The 19,842-nt window shown below is 41.5% G+C and overlaps 1 protein-coding gene across 1 annotated transcript; it reads left to right on the top strand.

Moving 5' to 3' along the window:
• Positions 1–14,024: 14,024 nt before the first annotated feature.
• Positions 14,025–16,733, top strand: LOC148844637 (uncharacterized). Its single transcript, XM_088953300.1, has 4 exons — positions 14,025–14,642; positions 14,923–14,993; positions 15,565–15,644; positions 15,789–16,733. The coding sequence occupies exons 1-4, from the start codon at positions 14,262–14,264 to the stop codon at positions 16,547–16,549; spliced, it is 1,293 nt and encodes a 430-aa protein (XP_088809426.1). The 5' UTR covers positions 14,025–14,261; the 3' UTR covers positions 16,550–16,733.
• Positions 16,734–19,842: the final 3,109 nt, after the last annotated feature.

The raw sequence follows: 19,842 nt of genomic DNA, 5'->3' as shown, positions 1-19,842 counted from the left end.
CGCTCCCCTATTTTCGTTGCCTACGACCTGCCGAAGCCGAGTTCGTACTCCGTGACACTCATGAAGGCCTGTGCGGCGGACACTTGTGGGGCAGAGCACTCGCCCAAAAGGCACTTCGACAAGGATACTACTGGCCAACGATGAAGGCAGAAGCTGTCGAGCTCGTCAGAAAATGCGACAAGTGTCAGAAGCACGCTAATATCCACCATCAACCTACCTCCGACCTCAAATACCTCGCCAACCCATGGCCCTTTGCACAATGGGGCATCGACCTCCTAGGGCCATTCCCACCAGCAACAGGCGGAAGAAAATTCTTAGTTGTTGCAGTAGATTACTTTACGAAGTGGATAGAAGCCGAACCTCTGGCAACTGTTACGGCTCAAAACATACAGAACTTCTTTTGGAAGAACATAGTATGTCGGTTCGGGTTACCTCGGGTACTAATCTCCGACAACGACAAATAGTTCGAGGATACCAAGTTCCAAGAATGGTTCTAGAACATGGGGATTCGGCAAAATTTCACGTCAGTCGCGCATCCGCAGGCAAACGGTCAGACGGAAGTAATGAACAGAGCCATCTTGCGCGGACTGAAAGCACGTCTGGATCAAGCTAAGGGATTGTGGGCCGAAGAGCTACCAAGTGTCTTATGGGCTCACCGAACTACCGAAAAAGCAGCCACAGGAGAAACCCCCTTCAACCTCACCTACGACACTGAAGCAGTGATCCCGGCGGAAATCAAAATACCAACATTGCGATTAGAAACATACGACGATCGGACGAATGGAGACGAGTTACGTACCAACCTTGACCTACTGGACGAGGTAAGGGACCTCGCGCACATCCGAACAGCGGCATACCAGCAGCAGGTAGCTCGCTACTACAATAGCAGAGTAAAGCAACGAAGCTTCCGAGTCGGCGACCTGGTCCTTCGTAAGATTATGGTGCCCGAACCCGGCATGGGCAAGCTTGGACCTAATTGGGAAGGGCCCTATAAAGTAAAAAGAGCGCTCGGGGGCGCATACGAACTCGAAACCTTAGAAGGCAAACGAGTACCTCGAGCATGGAACGTTGTGAACTTAAGGCGATACTACCTATAAACCACCAAGCGAAGTGGACGAAATCAGGTCCTAGGTGCCACGAGGCAAGCCAAGAGGAACTTCGGCGTAGACAAACAAAGAAGAGCATATTATCAGCTCGGCAAAAAACCAGTTCGCGGCATAAAAGACCGCGGAAATTTAATAACCCAGACAGTGGCAGACAAAGAAACAGTTCAGGGAAGATGAGCAAGAGGAAAAAGACATTCCATTGCAAGAAACAGTACATTGAAAAAAAAATGAAAAGAACAGAGCAAGTAAGAACCGCATAGCTAGAAACCTACCCGAACTCAGGCCGGCTGCAATAAGCTTGGCCTCCGTTAAGTAGTGGTGGCACTTTAAACCTTGCCGTGCCCATTGTCGGAGGCCCTTCACCGTCTCTTTATTGAGAGTTACGCCTAAATCGGGAGCAGCCTCACCCCACCCGGTCTGAAAGGGCCATCCTTGTGCACTTCGCACGCCGAAGTAGTCCCACTTCCAAGCCGGGACCTTATTAGGAAGATCGTGCAGAAGCTTAAAACCTTGGCAAGGAAAAAGGTAATACGCCCGTCTCCCCCCAGGAAGAGAACCCGCCTGTCTCTTGAGCATCAAGATAGAGGAGAATATCTCTAAGTCCAAGGGGAAGTTTTGCTCGCAAAAAAGGGAAACTGTCCCCACCAGGTTCCTAATAGAGTTCGGATGAAGCTGACCAATGGTGACACCGAAGTGGTTTATGACTTCGACGAGAAGGGGATGGAAAGGAAGTCGCAACCCCGCAGCGAGCTGCTCTCGAAAAATCACGATCTCGTCAGGACCGTGTTCCCAAGGAAAGCTGCCCGAAGGAATAAAATATGTGTACCCCCCAGGAAGATTGTAAGACAGAAGTATGGATTGAAGCCCCTCATGCGTCATGGTCGAAGGACCAAACCTGTCTAGCATCCGACCTCGGCGGGAGGTAGACGCCAAACTGCCCGAAGCGACTCGGCCTACTGGTTCATAGTCCTCAAGCTCCACCTCAAGATCACTGAGGTAGTCTGGGGACACGGCTCGGTTGGTGGAACCTACGTCGGCCCTACTCGAAGAATCATCTGAGTTATCAAAGCTAGACATTGGGGAAAAGATGGATTCAAGAAAGTACTCACCGGAAAGTTTGAAGAACAAGCCAAAGAACCGTGAAGACTGTATAACCAGCCTTGACGCGAGCTGGAAAAGACTTGGACGCGAGCTGAAAGGTTGGACGCGAACTCAGTAGACAAACCACAGAAGTGACAAACCAACCGGGGTCCCCCACTATTTATAGCTACAGTAACCAAGAATCGACCGTGCAGACCGAAGACAATCTGACGGCCCACGTTCTTACCGACCGCACAACCCTTAAGGTCGAGACGTGATTGGCGCACGTCTTTCCGAAAAAAGGGAAATGTCAGCGCACGTTTTTTTGAAACCAACGTCGCTTCGACACGTGGCTTTTTCGAAACTGACGCGCCACACGTCTCCCTGACAATCGCCCACGCACGTACAGCAGTGGCGCGCCTTTTTGAAATGACCCGCTGTCACGTCCCAGCGGCGCGAATTGGTTTGAAATTTAAAACGCGCGCTGTCACAACCACCAGCGTTCTTGAGTAAGCACGTTTCCAGCCTTCTCGAAAACCGAAAGAACCCTAGCAAAAGCATCTCGCGGAGTGAAGGTTCGAAGGACGGGACAAATCCACCTGCTACCTCGCGAAACTCCCCGCACCATGGCAAGACCCCCAGCGCAAGGAGTGGGGGGCAATTGATGAAGGAAGATTTGGCCCGACCTCTCTATTACGTGACATGTGGCAGAAACAACAGCTCGGCAAAAGGGGCCAAGCCTAAGCGGGAACAAGGGGACACGAGCGGACTGAACTCCCTACCGGGGGCCCGAACTCACCCCTTGTAACAGCTCGGGATACACTTCGCCGAACTGACCTTGTAACAGCTCGAGATACACTTCGCCGAACTGACCTTGTAACAGCTCGGGATACACTTCGCCAAACTGACCTGCCCTATAGATACCTCCGAGCTCAAGACCGCCTCACTCAGCACTTCGCATCACTTGGCACCAAAATCAAACAAGTCGTACCACGCCTGACACTAAGGAAGTTCGTGCCCAAGGGCGCCGCACCTGACTGACTTGGGATCTGACGTTTATGGCAGCACCCTGAACAGCCACCTGCCACCGCCACTGACACCGCCATCTCCAGTTAGATGACAGTTAGGCAATGACGGTTTTGTCTCAGCAGAAAGGACGACGGCCGAATTGACAAGCACAAGGGTAATCATACCTGACCTGACAAGGGCCTCGGGACGAGTGCACGAAGCGATTATAAGAGCCCCCTGCCCCCCGACAATGGAGGTATGGAAAAACTTTGCGCTATTTGGTATTACCTTGCTTTTGAAGGATTCTAACTTGAGTTTCGGAGCCTCTACACCGGGTTCCCCCCGAAACTTCCCCATCTTCTCCGTTTTTAGATTCCCTGCTACCCCGTTCGAAAGCAAGGCCGCGGACAACTAAGACCGGTCGGATCACACTCCATCAGTTACCATGTGTATACAATGTTATGTGGGTAGGTATGTACAGAATTGCTCTGGATAAAAAATCCGGACTCACAAAATATAGGCGTAAACCCAAAATTTTGGACTATGCGGAGCCGCCTGAAAATGATCAGCCCCGAAATCACATTCAACGTACAGGAAAACAATAATCACAATGCACGTTATTGATTCCAATTGGTTTTTAACTCTTAAATGTGCTTCAACAAGCTCCGTGCAAGTTTAAAATATCAATAAATGTGCATCGTGAGTTTCCATTTTCTAATGACTATTTTCCCCCTTTTTTTATATTTTCAGTTTGATATTTCATATTTGGGAAAAACTACGATACCTGAAAAGCTTTTACCAATTACAAACCCATTTGGTTGGTTGCTAGCTACTTTAATGATATCCGCCGATTGATTGTAATTTCTTCGAGTATCATGTCTTTCCGGCATTGTAGTCAAACCCTTCAAATTATTTTACATTGTAGTGATCATCAGAAAAAAAAAATGATACATTAGGAGGGTCATTAACACCCGAAACTGTAAAAGCCCTTTAATACAATGCAATATATATCACTACTTTCTATCCCGTTCAGATCTTCAATATGAGTATCCTTCCAATGTGATTTGATACCACACATCTCATAAATTGCGAGTCCCAGATTCATGATGGGTTCCAATCTCATGGTGGGATGTACAATGTCATATCATGTTGAAAGAGAGTGTTGAAACATGTTTTGTTGGCGGGAGATCTCAACTATGAAAAATCTGCCCCAGATACATCATTAGTTTTTAGCAGTCATATGTGGACCTGTTAAAGGATCGGACTCATTATAAGTCAGGCTTGGTCATAATTTTAGGCCTGTGGGTTCAGGTTTGAGCCTGGGCCTAAAGCATTAAGTTCGATTTTTTTCACACTGGGTTCGGGATTTTTCAAAAAAAACCTGACTCAAGCCCAAATCCGACTTGATACTATATATTAAATAATAAAAATATATTTTATTTAATAAAAAATATATACATTGTTTTTTCTTTGTTCTTCTTCTATTTTTTCCAAGTAATAGTAAGATGTTTATTATTTTTTAGTTTTGAAGGTTTTTTATATAAATAAAATATTTTTTTATTGAATAAAAAAAGAAAAAAAATCTATTTTCAAATATTTGGCCCACCTTGAGCTCGGGCCCGAGTTTCAGGATTTATATGAGGGTCGGGCTTGGGCTTAAGACCTAGGCCTGATGGTCAGGCTAAGCTTGGGCTCAGGCCTGAGTGTATTCTGTTGATACATATACAAAGCCCAACCCTATTCATGAACAAGTTTAATCATAAGATAATGAATCCTTTAACAGGAAAAACACTCCAAGAAGCCTGATGGGGGCACAGTGGTTTTTTTCTCATATAAAACTCGTCATTCTTAAAATGTTAGAAATAGTTGATAGATACATATGAGAGTTAAAATTTTGGAAAAAGTAAAGAAAAAGTGATTTAATAAAACAACATAAGCATAACTTGTGGTTTTAGAAATGCTTAAAGGAATATTTCATAAAATTAAGATATATAGCATGGGGTTTTAGATATGTTTAAAAGAATATTTCATAAAATTAATTGATGAAATGATAATGACAGTCAAAATGCTGAAATGTAGAAGATCATCGGGTCTTTTGTGGTAAAACAAAGCTCAAGGTTAAGTGTCACTACCTTTAGGCTGCATTTATTTGCTGTGTAAATCGGTATTAATGTAAAAGTCCACCATCGGTTTATTTTTGTTAGATTTATCGATATTTAAACTTCATTCATGATTTAGATTTGTCGGCATTTAAACTCCACTCTCGGTCTTATATTATTAACATTTAGATGGAGTGGAATTTCATATTGTAAATCAATGTAATTATATAAAACTCCACTTATATCGTAAATCACTTACAGTAAAATTTTACATCGATAATCACATTTTTCAAAGCACAATGATTAAGAGATTTTAAACCATCAGTATTGAACTCCATGGACTTTTATATCGATGAAGTTGTACACCCCAAAGAAAAACAACCTTAAGTATAGGATGATGGTTGTATAAACATAAGGGGGCTAATTTTAGAATGAATCCTTAAGTTTTCAATGTTGGAAGTCCTCTTAGTTATTGAAAACAACTTTAAAGTAAGACCAAACTCATGAACTCGTTATCATAGCTCACAAGGGGTTGATGGCATCCCTTATTTCATGTTCATGTGTCAGCTTCGTTGTATATTCTATGTTTTTTTTTTTGTCTTAACTATGAATTTTTTGTTTTTGTTTTCTACACTATAGTGCTAAGTATATATAGAAGCAGTTTGAAGATGCTGCTTAATTGAATGATTTGTTGATATGTCTTTCAATGAAAGCGAAATGGCATGTTTTTGTATTACTATACCTACAATATATTATTGACTATCAGTTGTTTAGTTTTGAATTTATGCATGCATACACACACACATATATATATATATATATATATATATATATATATGTATGATCAATAAATGGTTTAAACAGTTCAAGGAATCCCATGTCAGTAATTTGAACGTTAAACATACTAATGAATGTTAATAGATTACCATTTTACCATTTGTTATATTTGACTTATTTTTTAAGATATCAAAAAAAAAAAAAAGAGTTGTATTGTAAGAATTTGCATGAATACTCTTAGAAAATGTATTCCATGCACGCTCCACAATGCATCCCAATCATGTATTGGGAACATCTCCGCATGACAAGTATAGAAAATGACCCCATTACACACTGAGAAGTGAAAGTGGGATGCCTGTAGAAGGTTCTCTATAAGGTGCCAATATGGTAAAGCCAAAACCATATATAACCAAACACTCCATGTGGATTTGATAAATTATCTACTTTTAAGGTTTTATTAATACAAACATGGTTGTTGGAAATAGATTTGGCCTTACCATACAGCCCATTATTGCAGCTGCACTGTAGTAAAATTGAAACAAATTTTATGAAGTTTCTTAAGAATTTCCTCCAACTTTTTTGTTTCTCTCTTATTTTCTGTGTCAAGACAGGATAAAGAGAAAAAAAAAAAAAGGAACAAACGAGAGGGACGTGAAAATGACAGGCCCACCATTAGAATTAGACCAGTTGTGGCAGTCTATCTGTAAAGAGAAGAGATTATAGCTCCAGTACATGCATCTAAAGCTGGCCAATGCGGTATTCAGCATTCACCAAAGTCTAATTCCATGCACCGTTAAATGAAATGTGTTGAGGGTGATTTTTTCCATTTCAAAGAAATCTAAAATCGGACCATAGTCCATAGCTGGCGATAGTCTTGTAATGATTGGTTAGGGGTCTGGTTATCGGTTTAAACAGTTCAACCGTTTGATTTGAATGATTAGCCCATTTTGATAAAAAAAAATTAAAAAATTTTGAAAAAACAATCAAAACCGTTCAGGCCGATTCAGCGATTTGCTGAACAAAATCAATGGTTTTAGAGAAAAAAAGTGGTTTTGAGAAAAAACAAAACCAGTCAAGTGACTGATTCCCAGTTTTAAAAACCATGGTATGGGTCGGGGTCAAAATGTTCAGGAGAAATTGAGGCGGGCTCCAAATTCCAAACGGGGCCTGACCCGGGTTTATTATGCTAATAATGATAGTCTTGATTTCTTTCTCCCAACTCCCAATTCAAGTTGCATCTCCACGATTCATTCATGGGCGGGCGAACTTGCGTCATCCCTGCAGCAGGATGCAGCCCATGTCCCTTTACTTTCAGACATTATAAATTGAAAATTTATTTTTTATTAAAGTAAGCAGCAGGCATCATTCAACCGTTATTAACATCATCTGCCAAATACCCAATAAGTTTAAAACAAGCGTCTAATAGCTACTTTAATGGGAGGAGAATTAAAGCTTAATTGGCTGGCTTCCTTCGGCCATCAGCCTTCAGCCTTGAGATGGCAGTCTAGTCGGTAGATCACAATCAAAGCCGCGGGCAGTCGGGCACGCTATCTGCCCGTGTTTCAACTTTGAAATTAAAACAACTCAAATTTGATGACAAAATGAATGGGGATGGTGGTCGTTTGTTTTCCATCGGCCAACGCTCGCTCAATGGAATGGCCCTAAGAGCATTTCTCTTTTTCACACCAACCTTATAGCATCCGAAACATCTCTCATATTTGTATGTGACTGAAAATAGGCTAAATTGTCTAGAAAAGCAGCCCTAATGATTTGATTAAGGGACCGTGTGGAAGGATTTTTTAAACGTTAATATTGATTTTCTCCATTTTTACCAAACACAACTTTTATAAATTTCATGTGGGGTCTAATTCAGAACGAGAGAAACTGACCCTTCCAAACAGGTACTAATTACAAGACCTTTTTTCTTATTCGAATTAGGAAATACGTACAAAGACAAATTTTTGGTCACACAGTTCCTGTTGAAGGATTTTTTTTCCCAAACTTTTTGGTCAGATGGAAACATATATTATATATTTGACATGCATGCATGCACCTTGTATTAGTGGAGGATCAAGATTCGATACATATTGTAGTGTTTCATATGACATGTATTGTCTTGGGGAATATAGCTATTTCCATCCTGGGAATCAACTTGGGAAGATGCATGGATGTTTTGACATGTTTGATTTGCTTGTAATGTTATGAATTTCAAAGACAGATTTGTCTTTTTATACTGATGTGGTAATTATTTTTGTTTTCTAAAATAAAATCAACCATGTTATTACATTAAATTTGTGGCTTTTTATCCACTTTTAAATAATTTTGACACCAAATATTAATCCAATTGATACCCTAACGTAATATGAGAATTATTTTTTTTTTAACCGCTGAAAACAAAGATTTTTTGGGGCAAATTTTTTAAATTATTCTTATGGTTTATTTAATTGACTAACTCTATGTTATTGTTTATATATTATCTTAAAGTACCTTTACCGTTTCTAATAGTTGATATTATTGACTAATGAAAAAAAATGAAATATCAAAATTATCCTTTACTATTTCTCAAATTTTCAAAATAAAACCCAATTGATCAAAAACTTGAAGAATAGCCGGAGCTCCTCGACAGAGGGGAAATCTGTCCCATACATTAACTATAGATTCAGGAAACCGTTTGGAAAACCCAAAGTCAAAGGTAAGGTGACCTTCTTGTCAAAACCTTCACCGGAAGAGATACACGGGTCAAGCAACTTATCTTAAAACAACGTTCTGATCAGAATGATTGGAAGCACTGAAACAAGATGGAAGCTCAAAACTGCTATGATATGAACAAGAAGGAAGGGATGTGCTTGGTTGTAAATGACTCACATTCCATGTCACTTTCTCCGCCGCTGTCCCTATATGATTTGAAGTGCCTGAAAACTGAGATCTATCATGATTTCAACGCGCCATGCCTTTTCTTTCGATTCTTCTCAAGTGTTCATTTTTTTTATTTTGATTTTTACATTTTTAGGGCTTTCTGTTATCTTTTGCTATTTTCTTGTCAAATTTGGAATGGCAATGCTCCATATTATTTTTTTCCCAAACACTTGCAGAAGGAAGTCTATGAGAAGGTGATGGATCATCGTAATGTCATGTTCGACTCCTCGACTTACACCAGTAGCACTAGATCTCGCCTCATCCACACCAAAACGTGCCCCATAGATGGCATATGGTGTCGCCGGTGGCCTCTCTGACGCAACACGCAAACTAATAGCCACTTAGCGGCCATTGCCTCCATCTGCTCATTTAGGAATGGCAATGGGGCGGGTTTGAGGCGGGGATTACATTTCCTATCTCCAACACCGACTCCCAAATCACCGCCCATCCCCGTCCACAATCCCCATCAGAGAAAGAAATCCCCCTCCATCCCCAACCCCGATGGGGATGAATTCCTCGTCGGAGACCCGCATCCTCGAAAAAGCTTATGGCTTCTCAGCAAAAGAGCTGAAAACCTTGTAAATTGGAGATGGCTTTTCAAGGCACTGGGAGTCGCCTTTTTCCATACGAATTCAGGGAGTTGTTTTCCATCGGGATAAAACCTAAAAAGTTTGATACCCATTATACAAAATACCAAAAAGTTGCCAAGATTAAATCGAAAATGAAATTTAGAAAGAGAATAAAGTAGAAACCCTAATTACCTCACAAGCTTCTCCTTCTTCAACTCCATGTTGTCGTACCCAAAAGAAGAACTACAGTGGCGACAGCGATGGTGGTCAGTGAATCAGCGACGAAGATGAAGGAAGAAGACTAGGGTTCACAGTTCACTTCAGACTTCAAAGTTCTTTGTCTTTCGACTATGAGTGTTTGTGTTTTTTAAGTTTTAATCTTTAAAAATAAATGAATAATAAATAATATTATATTATATATTTATTAATCAAGGGTGAGTCGGGACGGGGATTGCATTCCCCATCCCCGACCTTGACCCCGCCAAAGTACCCCCCATCCCCATCCCCGTTGGGTTGGGGAGCCCGGGTACCCGTCAGGGAAGGGGAAAATTGCCACACCTATGCTCATTACTCAACACAAATAGACTCCCAAAGCACATGCAAACCATAGTATGGTCCTCACATCTATCCAGCCAAGTCACCATGTCCCTATTACAACGGAGTTGGATTTGGATCCACCAATTCCAGTCGATGAAGTGTCATTAGGAGGGAGTGGCCCCATTGCCCAAATCCGATGGATCCGGATGTAGTAGGCACGTTAGGTAAGCACAATAAGTGAGCACCTAATAAATATGTGACATCTATCCCAACTAATGTGTTTTTCATCTAAACGTTTTTGTTCCGTTAAACAAGAATTATCTATTATTTTATTATTTTTTCTTCTACTGTTCATTGTCTTCTCCCTCCAAAGGCGAACTAACAGTGGCTACCTTTAGCTTCTCCCTGATGATCCCTCTTCTCTCATCCTCTCCATCTCTTTCCCTCATTCTTTTCTTCCCTTATCTTTTCTATTTTTTTTCTTTCATTTTCCTCCTCCTCCCACGAGCTACGGTCGTAGTTCTCCATGTTCACTGTTCCCCATCGACAAGAATAGATGACTTACAGTGATGCAATCCTTCTTAGATTCCCCATTCGATTTTAACAAAAACCCAACCTCTCCAGGTCCCATTTACTTCCCTAGTTTTCCTTCTTATCACCCCATTGTCGTTGCTCTGTCATTCTAATCATCAATCAAGCTCCTACTTTGTGAACTCTGGTGTTCGAACTAGTGGCTATCCTAACCGAAATCCAAGAAAGTCATCACCAGTCGAGTGCTAACAATCTCATATCAGATCAGATTAAAAGTCTCTTGCAACATCGTTGCTCAGGCCAAAATTTTGATTCAAATACGTCTCTTCTCCTCTACGATTTCCCCTTTTTCATTTATTACTTATTAATTCTAATGAAAAAAAAAAACGTTTAGATGAAAAACACATTAACTGGGACAGGTGTCACACAGTTATTAGGTGCTCACTCATTGTGCTTACCTAATGTGCCTACTACATCAGGACCCAAATCCGATGGTGGCCTAACTCTTCTCTGATGTGATTAGATGCTCTCTAACTCGCTGATCAAATTGAAAATGATTTCCTAGTTGGCCAAATTGGCTAGAAAGCCATCTCTTATGAATTTTGAACCCGGGTAGCCTTGAACATAGGTATGATAGATGGGGAAAAGCCGCCACCAGGGGTTGTCGGGGAGTTTGGAACTTTGGGGAATGAAGCGAGGAAGTTGGGACCGTTGGGGTCATCTCTCTTGGGTACGTCACACCATAGGCAATTTGGTCACTAATAAGTTGACAGCTCCGGAAGTAGAGAAGACGATGCAATAGGGATGCCGAGCTAACAATATAACATGTTAGATGGTGAGTCCGCCCCAAAAAGAAATCGAAGATGATCACAACGGGGTGAGGGATGAGACAGAAACGGCGAAACCATTGCAAAGGGTATTTTAGGAATATTCAAAAATGTATCAGTCACGAGATGTCACATGTGAAAAATTAATAGTAAGGGAGGTTTTAGATAATTGTTCGAAACAATCGGAGTACTTTAAGACAATATGTAAACAACAATGGTGAATTAGTCAATTATTGAAACCAGTAGTTTAAGAAATTTATCCTTTTTTCTAGTATTATAAATTATATTATGGGAAATAAGGAGAAGGGATAGACGTATGTATACATATATATACATACATAAACATATGCGTATATATACATATATTAGCGGGAATCCCATGGAATAGGGGGCAAGGAGTGCTCTCCTCATCTCTGTGCCGTTCTCACCAACAGGAATGAAAATTTCCCCATCTCTATCCCCGCAAGGGGAAAATCATCCCCATCCCTACCCCATTCAAGTGGATCCCCACGGGTATTGGGGAAATGGGGAAAATTGTCATCCCTAAGTTTGATAAACAACTCTATCTAAAATTAATTATTGTTTTTTTATATTATAAAAAAATATTAAAAATAATATATAAAATATAAATAATTATTGTTTTTTTATATTATAAAAAAATATTAAAAATAATATATAAAATATAAATAACTATTAATTATTATATAAAATAATTATATATTCTTACATATTTCGATTATTTATCTTTAACTTAATAAATCCTATACATTGCACGGGTCCCAGCGTGCAATCCCCGCTAATTATAAACTACATATCTGAAAATGAGGAATAGGGATAGAACCACGATCTTACCATAAAGAACATACAACAACGCAGGTTTGATCCCACAACGTACCCTGTAATCGAAGTGATGCCTAGTGACCATCTCAACTACAGTATGGGGTCTATTATATAGTTGAGATTGAAAATGATTTTCCACCAATTTTATCAGGCAGACGAAGCGCAACCATGTCCAGCATTCCTGAACTTTACAGGCTATTAGATCCATCAAACAACTTTAAAAGAATCGAGTGCATTTGCACAGTACTGAGAAAAAGTAATTTCTAGCCAGCAGTGCTGTAACTGCTGTTCTAGAGTTCTAGAAATGTTTCCCGAATAACTCACTGTAAAGTAACTTAACAGGACTTGAATATTAAAAACAGTTCAAACTTGTTTATATCTATACAAACCACAAGTGATCATCAATATTATCATCTAATCCTTGTCGCAACTGTAGGGGATGATCATTTCTTATTACTTTCATCTACGTCCTTTGAAATGTGTCCTTATCCCTACCGGCTCTATGTGATGCCAAAAGATTGAAGCTGGGCAGGGGACTGACTTGTTATATAAACTATGGTCTTAACTTTCGGTTCCTAATTTTTTTTTCTTACGTTAATATGTCAAGGGTGCCTGTGTCTTTTTAAATGATGGTGTTGCGGTAATTTTAATTACATCAACATCCTACAAGGACAGCTGTGAATGTGAGAGTGAGAGTGAAAGCAGCCATAGGAATACATCTCCAGTGCAACTCGCCAGAGCATGATCTGCATTCGTCATGTGTTTTCGTTTTTCCCAAGTCTGTCCCAACTTCCAACCATGTTCATGACATCAATACTCGTAGGTTTTACCCAGTAACATGGCTGCCACCTTCTACACCCAAGTCAGTAGGATCAATTCCTCATTTTCTCAGTTATTACCGACTCGCCACAATTATTTCATCTCATTGGCTCCTGAACCTGAGTTCCACTGTACTGAAAAAGCATAGATAAAAAACACAGTGATAGTACCATCTATATTGGATTACCACAAACTAGTATCGCTCCTTCCCTCCTTTTAACCTCTGGTAACAAATTGTGCAGTTAAAAGTTAAACATAAACCATTGATTCGGAGAGAGAGAGAGAGAGAACCAAAAGAGCAAAAATTTACTACAGACCGGTCGTGAGATTGGGTTGGCGGAATTGGATGAGGGACCAGCGATAGTGCCCTTAGGAGTTAGGACCTCCGACGTGCATGTCGGCCTCCTGATCCTGGACCCACCCACCCAGCCCAACCCATAAAAGATACCAATCTAAACAACACTCACCTCCTCCCCAGTCCCCACTTATTTTCTTATCAAAAAAAAAAAAGAAGAGAAAAAATCTTCCACCCTGATCCGTAACCTCCTTCTACCGTACTCCCAGACCGGCCCATCCGGTAACCGAGTGCCATTACCTGCTCCAACCGTACTGTTCACACGTGTGTGACCGTGCAGCCAAAAACTAACACTCTCGAATTCGAATCTGCTCCTAACAGACCGCGCCTCACATCGATCTTATATCACGTTTCAGCTGTTTGCCTGTAACATTTTATAATTTATACTTGTAGATTTTGAATTCATGGAGAGATGTTACAAATATACGGCTGAAACCTGTTGTAAGGTCGGTGTGAGGCGCCGTCGGTGAGGAGCATGTCTGATCTCCGCGCGTTGCGTATAGTGTATGTGTTTTTTTTGTGTGGTGCAACAAAAAATAAAAAAAATGAAGAGAAACCACGCCCAAAAAGACCGGAGGGACTTAGGGAGGAGAGAGAGAGAGCCGTCTCTTATTCCCTTTTAGGGGGGTTTTGCACTCTCAGTGATCTTCCCCAAAAGCCCAATTCCCACAATCCCACCCTGCAATACCCATCTCTCGTCTTCCTTTCCTCTCTCTCTCTCTCTCTCTCTCTCTATCTCTTTCCCCCTCTGTGCAACCTCTACTCTCTCCTGGTCTCTGTATCTCCAGCCTCCATCGATGAGGATCCGAAAGCGATGGCCTTCCCAACCAGCACCACCATCGTCCATTCCTCAACTTACACCATTAGCACCAGATCCCCCCTCTTCCACACCCCAACCACCTCTTTCGTCACCCCTCGGACCATTTCCAGGGTCGTTGCACCTCCACCCCGATCGCTTCGTTGAAACCAACAACCACCACCTCCGTCTCCCATGCGATTCACCTCCCAATCCATCCCTCACCCGCCCCAAACTGGAGGATCGACATCCCTCGGATCTGCAGCTCACCATGGTTAAAGGAGCTAACGGCTGGATTTGCTCCAGCAGCAGCGAGAGAGATGAATCCGGGCAACCCACGAAGAAGAACAAGGTCGATTCCATGCACCCCGGTCTTACACAGGTAAGGATTAGTCAAATTATTTCCCCATTTTTTCTCTGTCCTTTTTTTTTTTCTTTCAAATTCTATTTTAGAACTGCACTGGCCTTCCGATATGGCCGGTGATCCAAAACCGCCACCCCTTTTGCTCGTCTTCCCAGTTCCCACTAATAACCGGCACTCACCCGCGCACATTAGCTAATCCCCCCACCCCCCTCCTGTTCATTCTATTCTTTCTCATCCTTCGACCTGGTGCAACGATTTATTATGCACTCGGGTCTCACTTTGTCGGCTAATATTGTAGGACTCTCAATCCGGCGAGGTAGAGGAAGAAGCTGCCGACGACAGAAGATTCCCTACTGTGACTAATCGGAGGTAAACTCGTCATTTTCCTGTTTTTCTTTTTCCTCGCCGGAGTAAAAAGAAAATAATAATAATAATAATAATAATAATAATAATAATAATAATAATAATAATAATAATAATAATAATAATAATAATGATAATGATAATGGTAAACAACTAGAATGCTATTTTGGTTGTACGAGTAGATGCATAGTTGCATGTATGATGGTGTTCCGGTTCCCTTTATCCATCATCATGTGCGGATGTGCCATCCATCCATGCCCCCATCCTCACATCATCCATCCCGTCCCATCATCCATCTCTTTCTTTCTTCCTCTTATCTGCCTACCCATATTTATATTTTTTATTAATTATTAAAAAATAGTAAATGAAATTAAAATATTTTATACCCATGAAGTAAATATGACTAGGGTTTGAGGTGGTGGTTGTAGGAGGTGGCGGTGGTGGTGGGGTGTCGTGGATTCTTTCTTTTACTGGTCGAGTACCTCGTAACTGTCAAGAGGTGCATCTTAGCATCACTGTGCTTCTCCGGGCTTTAATGCGCCTTGTGCGTTTTGTATGTGTGTTTACTTGTGGCCAGAAATGAGAGCTACCCAGGTGCAGCGACATCTGCTGGAGTTGGCAACTCATCAGTGTCGTCATCGTCTTGGTCTCGTCCAGGTATATATGTATGCATTAGCTTTCTGCCTGAACATTGAACACTTCTCCTTACAATCTGAGTCGAGTTTCTGCGTTTTCTTTTCTTGTTGTTGATATTGATATTAGTATTATTATTATTATTATTATCGTGTTGTCGGTGCACAGGTGGGAGATGGTGTGACGGAGAGAAGGTATTTCCGTTGAAGAAGAGAAGGGGGGATTTCGAGCGGAAGGTAAATGGCGATACGATGACAGAGAAAGAGAAGAAAATGAAGAGTAGAGTGAAAACGAAAACAAACAAGAAATGGGTTCATCAGCAAGTTGAAAACGAGGATGAACAAGAAGGGGAAGAAGAGAACGACGACGAAAAAGAAGAAGTAGAGGACGACGACGAAGAGCGAAAGTACGATCGTATTAAACTGAACGGTACGAGCTTGATGAAGAAGAGAGGAAACAGTGGTGTGCTGATGGAAGGCTCGAGGTGCAGTCGTGTTAATGGTAGGGGATGGAGGTGTTGCCAACAGACATTGGTTGGTTATTCTCTTTGCGAGCACCACTTGGGCAAGGGAAGGCTGAGGAGCATGAGCAGCGTTCGTTGTCGCGCTTCTGCAGTGGCTAGACCCAAGAAGGAAAAAGAACGAGGTCTGTTATCGTCGTCGTCGTCATCCTCGACATCGCAGCTACATCTGAAGGGATTTAAGTTTAAGGAGGAGCTGAAGGAAGAGTACGGAGAAGAAGAAGACGAGGAGGAGGAGGATAAGCCATTAACGATCACAAAGAAGAGAAAGAAGATTGGTATGGTGAAGGCTCGATCTATAAGCAGTTTGCTTGGCCAAACATACCATGCACCAGCACCACCGGTAAATCTACAACCATCTACTAGTATTACTACTACTGATACTATTAGTAACAACGTAATAGTATGAAACTTTATTTTCATCTCTCAATGTTATCGAAAAATCTTTGGTCGGATAGATATAGAGCGCTTGAGCGATGTATTTCTGTTGCTACTTTGTCATTTTCTTGTTCAATTCTATTATTTTGGTTGGTTGATTACACCAAGCATGCAAGGACTAGAGGATATAAATTTATCAACTTTTGATTGTCGAAGTGATCTCCCATTCTTCCTCCTCTCTTCGCTTCTTTAATCCTTTTGTTGATGTTGTTATTCTTTCTATTGAATAATTTATTTGGAGATTTATGGGCATCGATCTCGCATCTGGGTTTCACACACGCAATACTGAACATAGAACAGAAGAGAATTGCATCTATCTAATTGAACAATCTTTGCTACTGCACTGCGGCAGCCCACTTTTTCGGGGCAAGTGAGAAACTCCCCTCCCTGATCTAGTGGTCCTGATCGTAAATTAGTGTGAGCCCTAACGATAGAAAAGAAGAAGAAAATTCAGCTTGAGGGATGCAGTGTTAAATGTTTCTTTTGAATTCCTCCTGAGTTACGGTTTTTGAGGTGGGTTTGTCCATAACCATGACCAGGACCAGGACCAGGAGATATCGTCTGGACGCTGGATTCTGGACTTACCAAATTTTAAGTACATGGACAGACGGCCGTCGTCCTGGAGCAATAGTGGTCAGAGTATAGACACGTGGCAGAATATTAGAGGAACAAAAAGGGTAAAGAACAAGGAAAACAGAATTAAAAAGAGCATCCTCGGGAGGATAAAAACGAGCAGTAGTCCTCCTTCAGTTAAAGGTAAAACCCACTGGATCGGGACTTCTCATCAAGTCATCCCGTGAATTATTAGGGTGTAATAGAGGAGCTCCAAAGCAAGGATCAGATCTCGGCAGAACTCAAAATGGGTCCGACTTCAAAAAGTTTCAATGAAAACAGTTTATAAGCCATAGAAATTACAATAGAAAGAGAACCTTAATTAGTTGTCCTCCGATGAAGGAGTAAAGAAGAAAGAGAAAAAGGCATGGGGTCAAAAATATCATATGCAGTTGATCTCAGGCGATTAGATTAACATATGGTGACGTGCTAGTGGAAAGGATCTGTCATTGTAGTAAAGAAAGATGTATGTATCATGTATCGGTAATGAGAATTACCAGTCACTAAGGATTATATGGTTTCACTTTGGAGTTTGGACAACCATGTTAAAAACAACATTTATTCCTTCCTTTACTAATATAACATAGGGAAAATTATAGATTAGTATCGTCTACTTTGGGTTTATCCTCATTTTGATCTCCTAATTTTAAAACGTGTCAATATAGTGTCTAGTGTTGATGGAGTGTGATTTAGCTCGACCTCATAATAAGGCGACACGTGGACATGACTCAACATAGGTGCCAACTCGGCATAGCCAGTTCGTTACAAAGTGATACTCTACTACCCCGAACTAAAGGTTCAAGCTGAAATCATCCCGAGCCAAGGGCACCTCGATACCAAGTCGCGACACCAATACATAATTCAATTCAAAGTGTACAAGCCTTAACTCGAGAACATCAATTTGAGGTAGAAACCAATTCGGGTATACCAATCTGCCCTCAATATAACCCCAAAAGTCACTCCCAACGATTCCCAAATTTTTCGGGATCACGCCTCGTAACAACTAAGCATTATCTCCCCGTCCAATTCGGGCGGAAGTGATTAACCTCATCAATTGATAATGTTATCTCCAGTTAACGTGGAAACAGATTCTATTATAGCAATGATCTTTGAACTACTCTACGAAGCCCACGAGGACTTCAATTACTGCTTACTATCTCTCTTGCTTTCTAATCACTTTCAGCTCGCACATTCTGACTTAAGCATCGGAGCGACCTCGTCGGATAAGCACCCCCTGGATTCTTTGATTCCTTCTGTATAGATTCTCCATGTCCGTCATTTACTGGGAGCCAAGTCACCTCTAGTTAGGAGCAGCCAGATTGCGTCGCATCACGTGTCAACTTTAATACCTAATCGTTAACCAATCATTAAGTAATTGTTTGGCATTTGCTCTAGAAAACGATAAAACCGCTGGCGTTTATTTGCAACCATATTTTCATAAAAAATTGTGCTCCAAATTACATTTTGGAAATTGGGAAGGTATGGCTTGGAGCAACGCCGAATTTGACGTTTCCTGGATGATGGGTATCAGTGCTGAAAACACTTCTTGGAGCATTAATACCAAACAGGAGAAGTGTTGTTGCGCCGGAAAATATCCTACCTGACGGCAACGGTTCAAAACAAAACAAAACAAAAAAACACTATTTTCTCAGAAAACAATGTTTTCAACCCACACATCAGCAGTAGCACCGCATCTGCAGCATCATATACTAAAAAAAACACAAACACCCTTTGGATATTATCTAATTTTTTTTATGGATCAGTCAATGCCCTTCTCCTAAAAAGTCTAAACCATCTCTCTTCTTCTCTCTTCTCTTTTTATGATTTCTGCTTCTCAATTAACGTTGAATCCAGGCGCCAGGCCGTACAAGCTAAAAAATCCATCCCTTCTTCTGTTATATCCATCTCCACCACCGCCAAAGATGGCAGCTCTCCCTATTTCCCAATATTGCCAAGATTGGCACAGGCATTAAGCATAGTATTGTGAGCAATCATATCGGGACAGGCATCAGTGGCTATATATGGCAAGATCGGCAACACAATGGACGCGCCAGATTACAGAATTAAATAGTTGTAGAGCCTCAACGGGACCATCATCACCGGACGCGGCAAGACATCTAGCGAGTAACGACGACGCTCTATGCCTTTAATTCTTAACACAAGGGGAGATAACCAGAGAGAATTGAAGCATGCATAGACTTCATAATGGAGGTAGCTAGCGTAAAAGGTGTGGCCACCATTGACGGCAGACACGGCAAGGAGGCATTGGATGATGGATTGGGCCCTAGTGAGGCCTTCTTTGGTGTTCTAGGTGTAGTAGGACAATTGGCAAACCATGCATCGAGCTGAAGCAGCAGAAGCACGTTGAGCTAGGGAGACAGGTGGAGTAAGAATAAGTAAGCCAGCCATACTTGGGCTCGGCATGTTTAATTGGTGTTGTAGGTCGTAAGTGGGTGGGTATTATGCTTAGTGCTGGCGGAGTTGAAGGGCGTTGGAGGCCTTGGTGGAGCAACCTATTGAATCGTGAGCGGATGCGTTACTGGAAATGGGTCCGTTGTTATTGTTGTCATGCATGTTTGCTCCCATGCCCAGGTTTTATGCATGGCTGCAAGTATTACCATTCCCTTGCAAAACTCCATTCTCAGAACATAC

The sequence above is a fragment of the Nelumbo lutea genome, chromosome 7 (genome assembly GCF_056320005.1).
Source record: "Nelumbo lutea isolate HS-2025 chromosome 7, American lotus-T2T, whole genome shotgun sequence".
Lineage (NCBI taxonomy): Eukaryota > Viridiplantae > Streptophyta > Magnoliopsida > Proteales > Nelumbonaceae > Nelumbo > Nelumbo lutea.
This window is presented reverse-complemented; position numbering and strand designations above follow the sequence as displayed.

Coding starts and splice junctions, on each gene's coding strand:
- LOC148844637 (XM_088953300.1), top strand. CDS start 14,262: ATGAGGATCCGAAAGCGATGGCCTTCCCAACCAGCACCACCATCGTCC. Junction 14,994..15,564: donor CCTACTGTGACTAATCGGAG/GTAAACTCGTCA, acceptor ACTTGTGGCCAG/AAATGAGAGCTACCCAGGTG. Junction 15,645..15,788: donor ATCGTCTTGGTCTCGTCCAG/GTATATATGTAT, acceptor GTCGGTGCACAG/GTGGGAGATGGTGTGACGGA.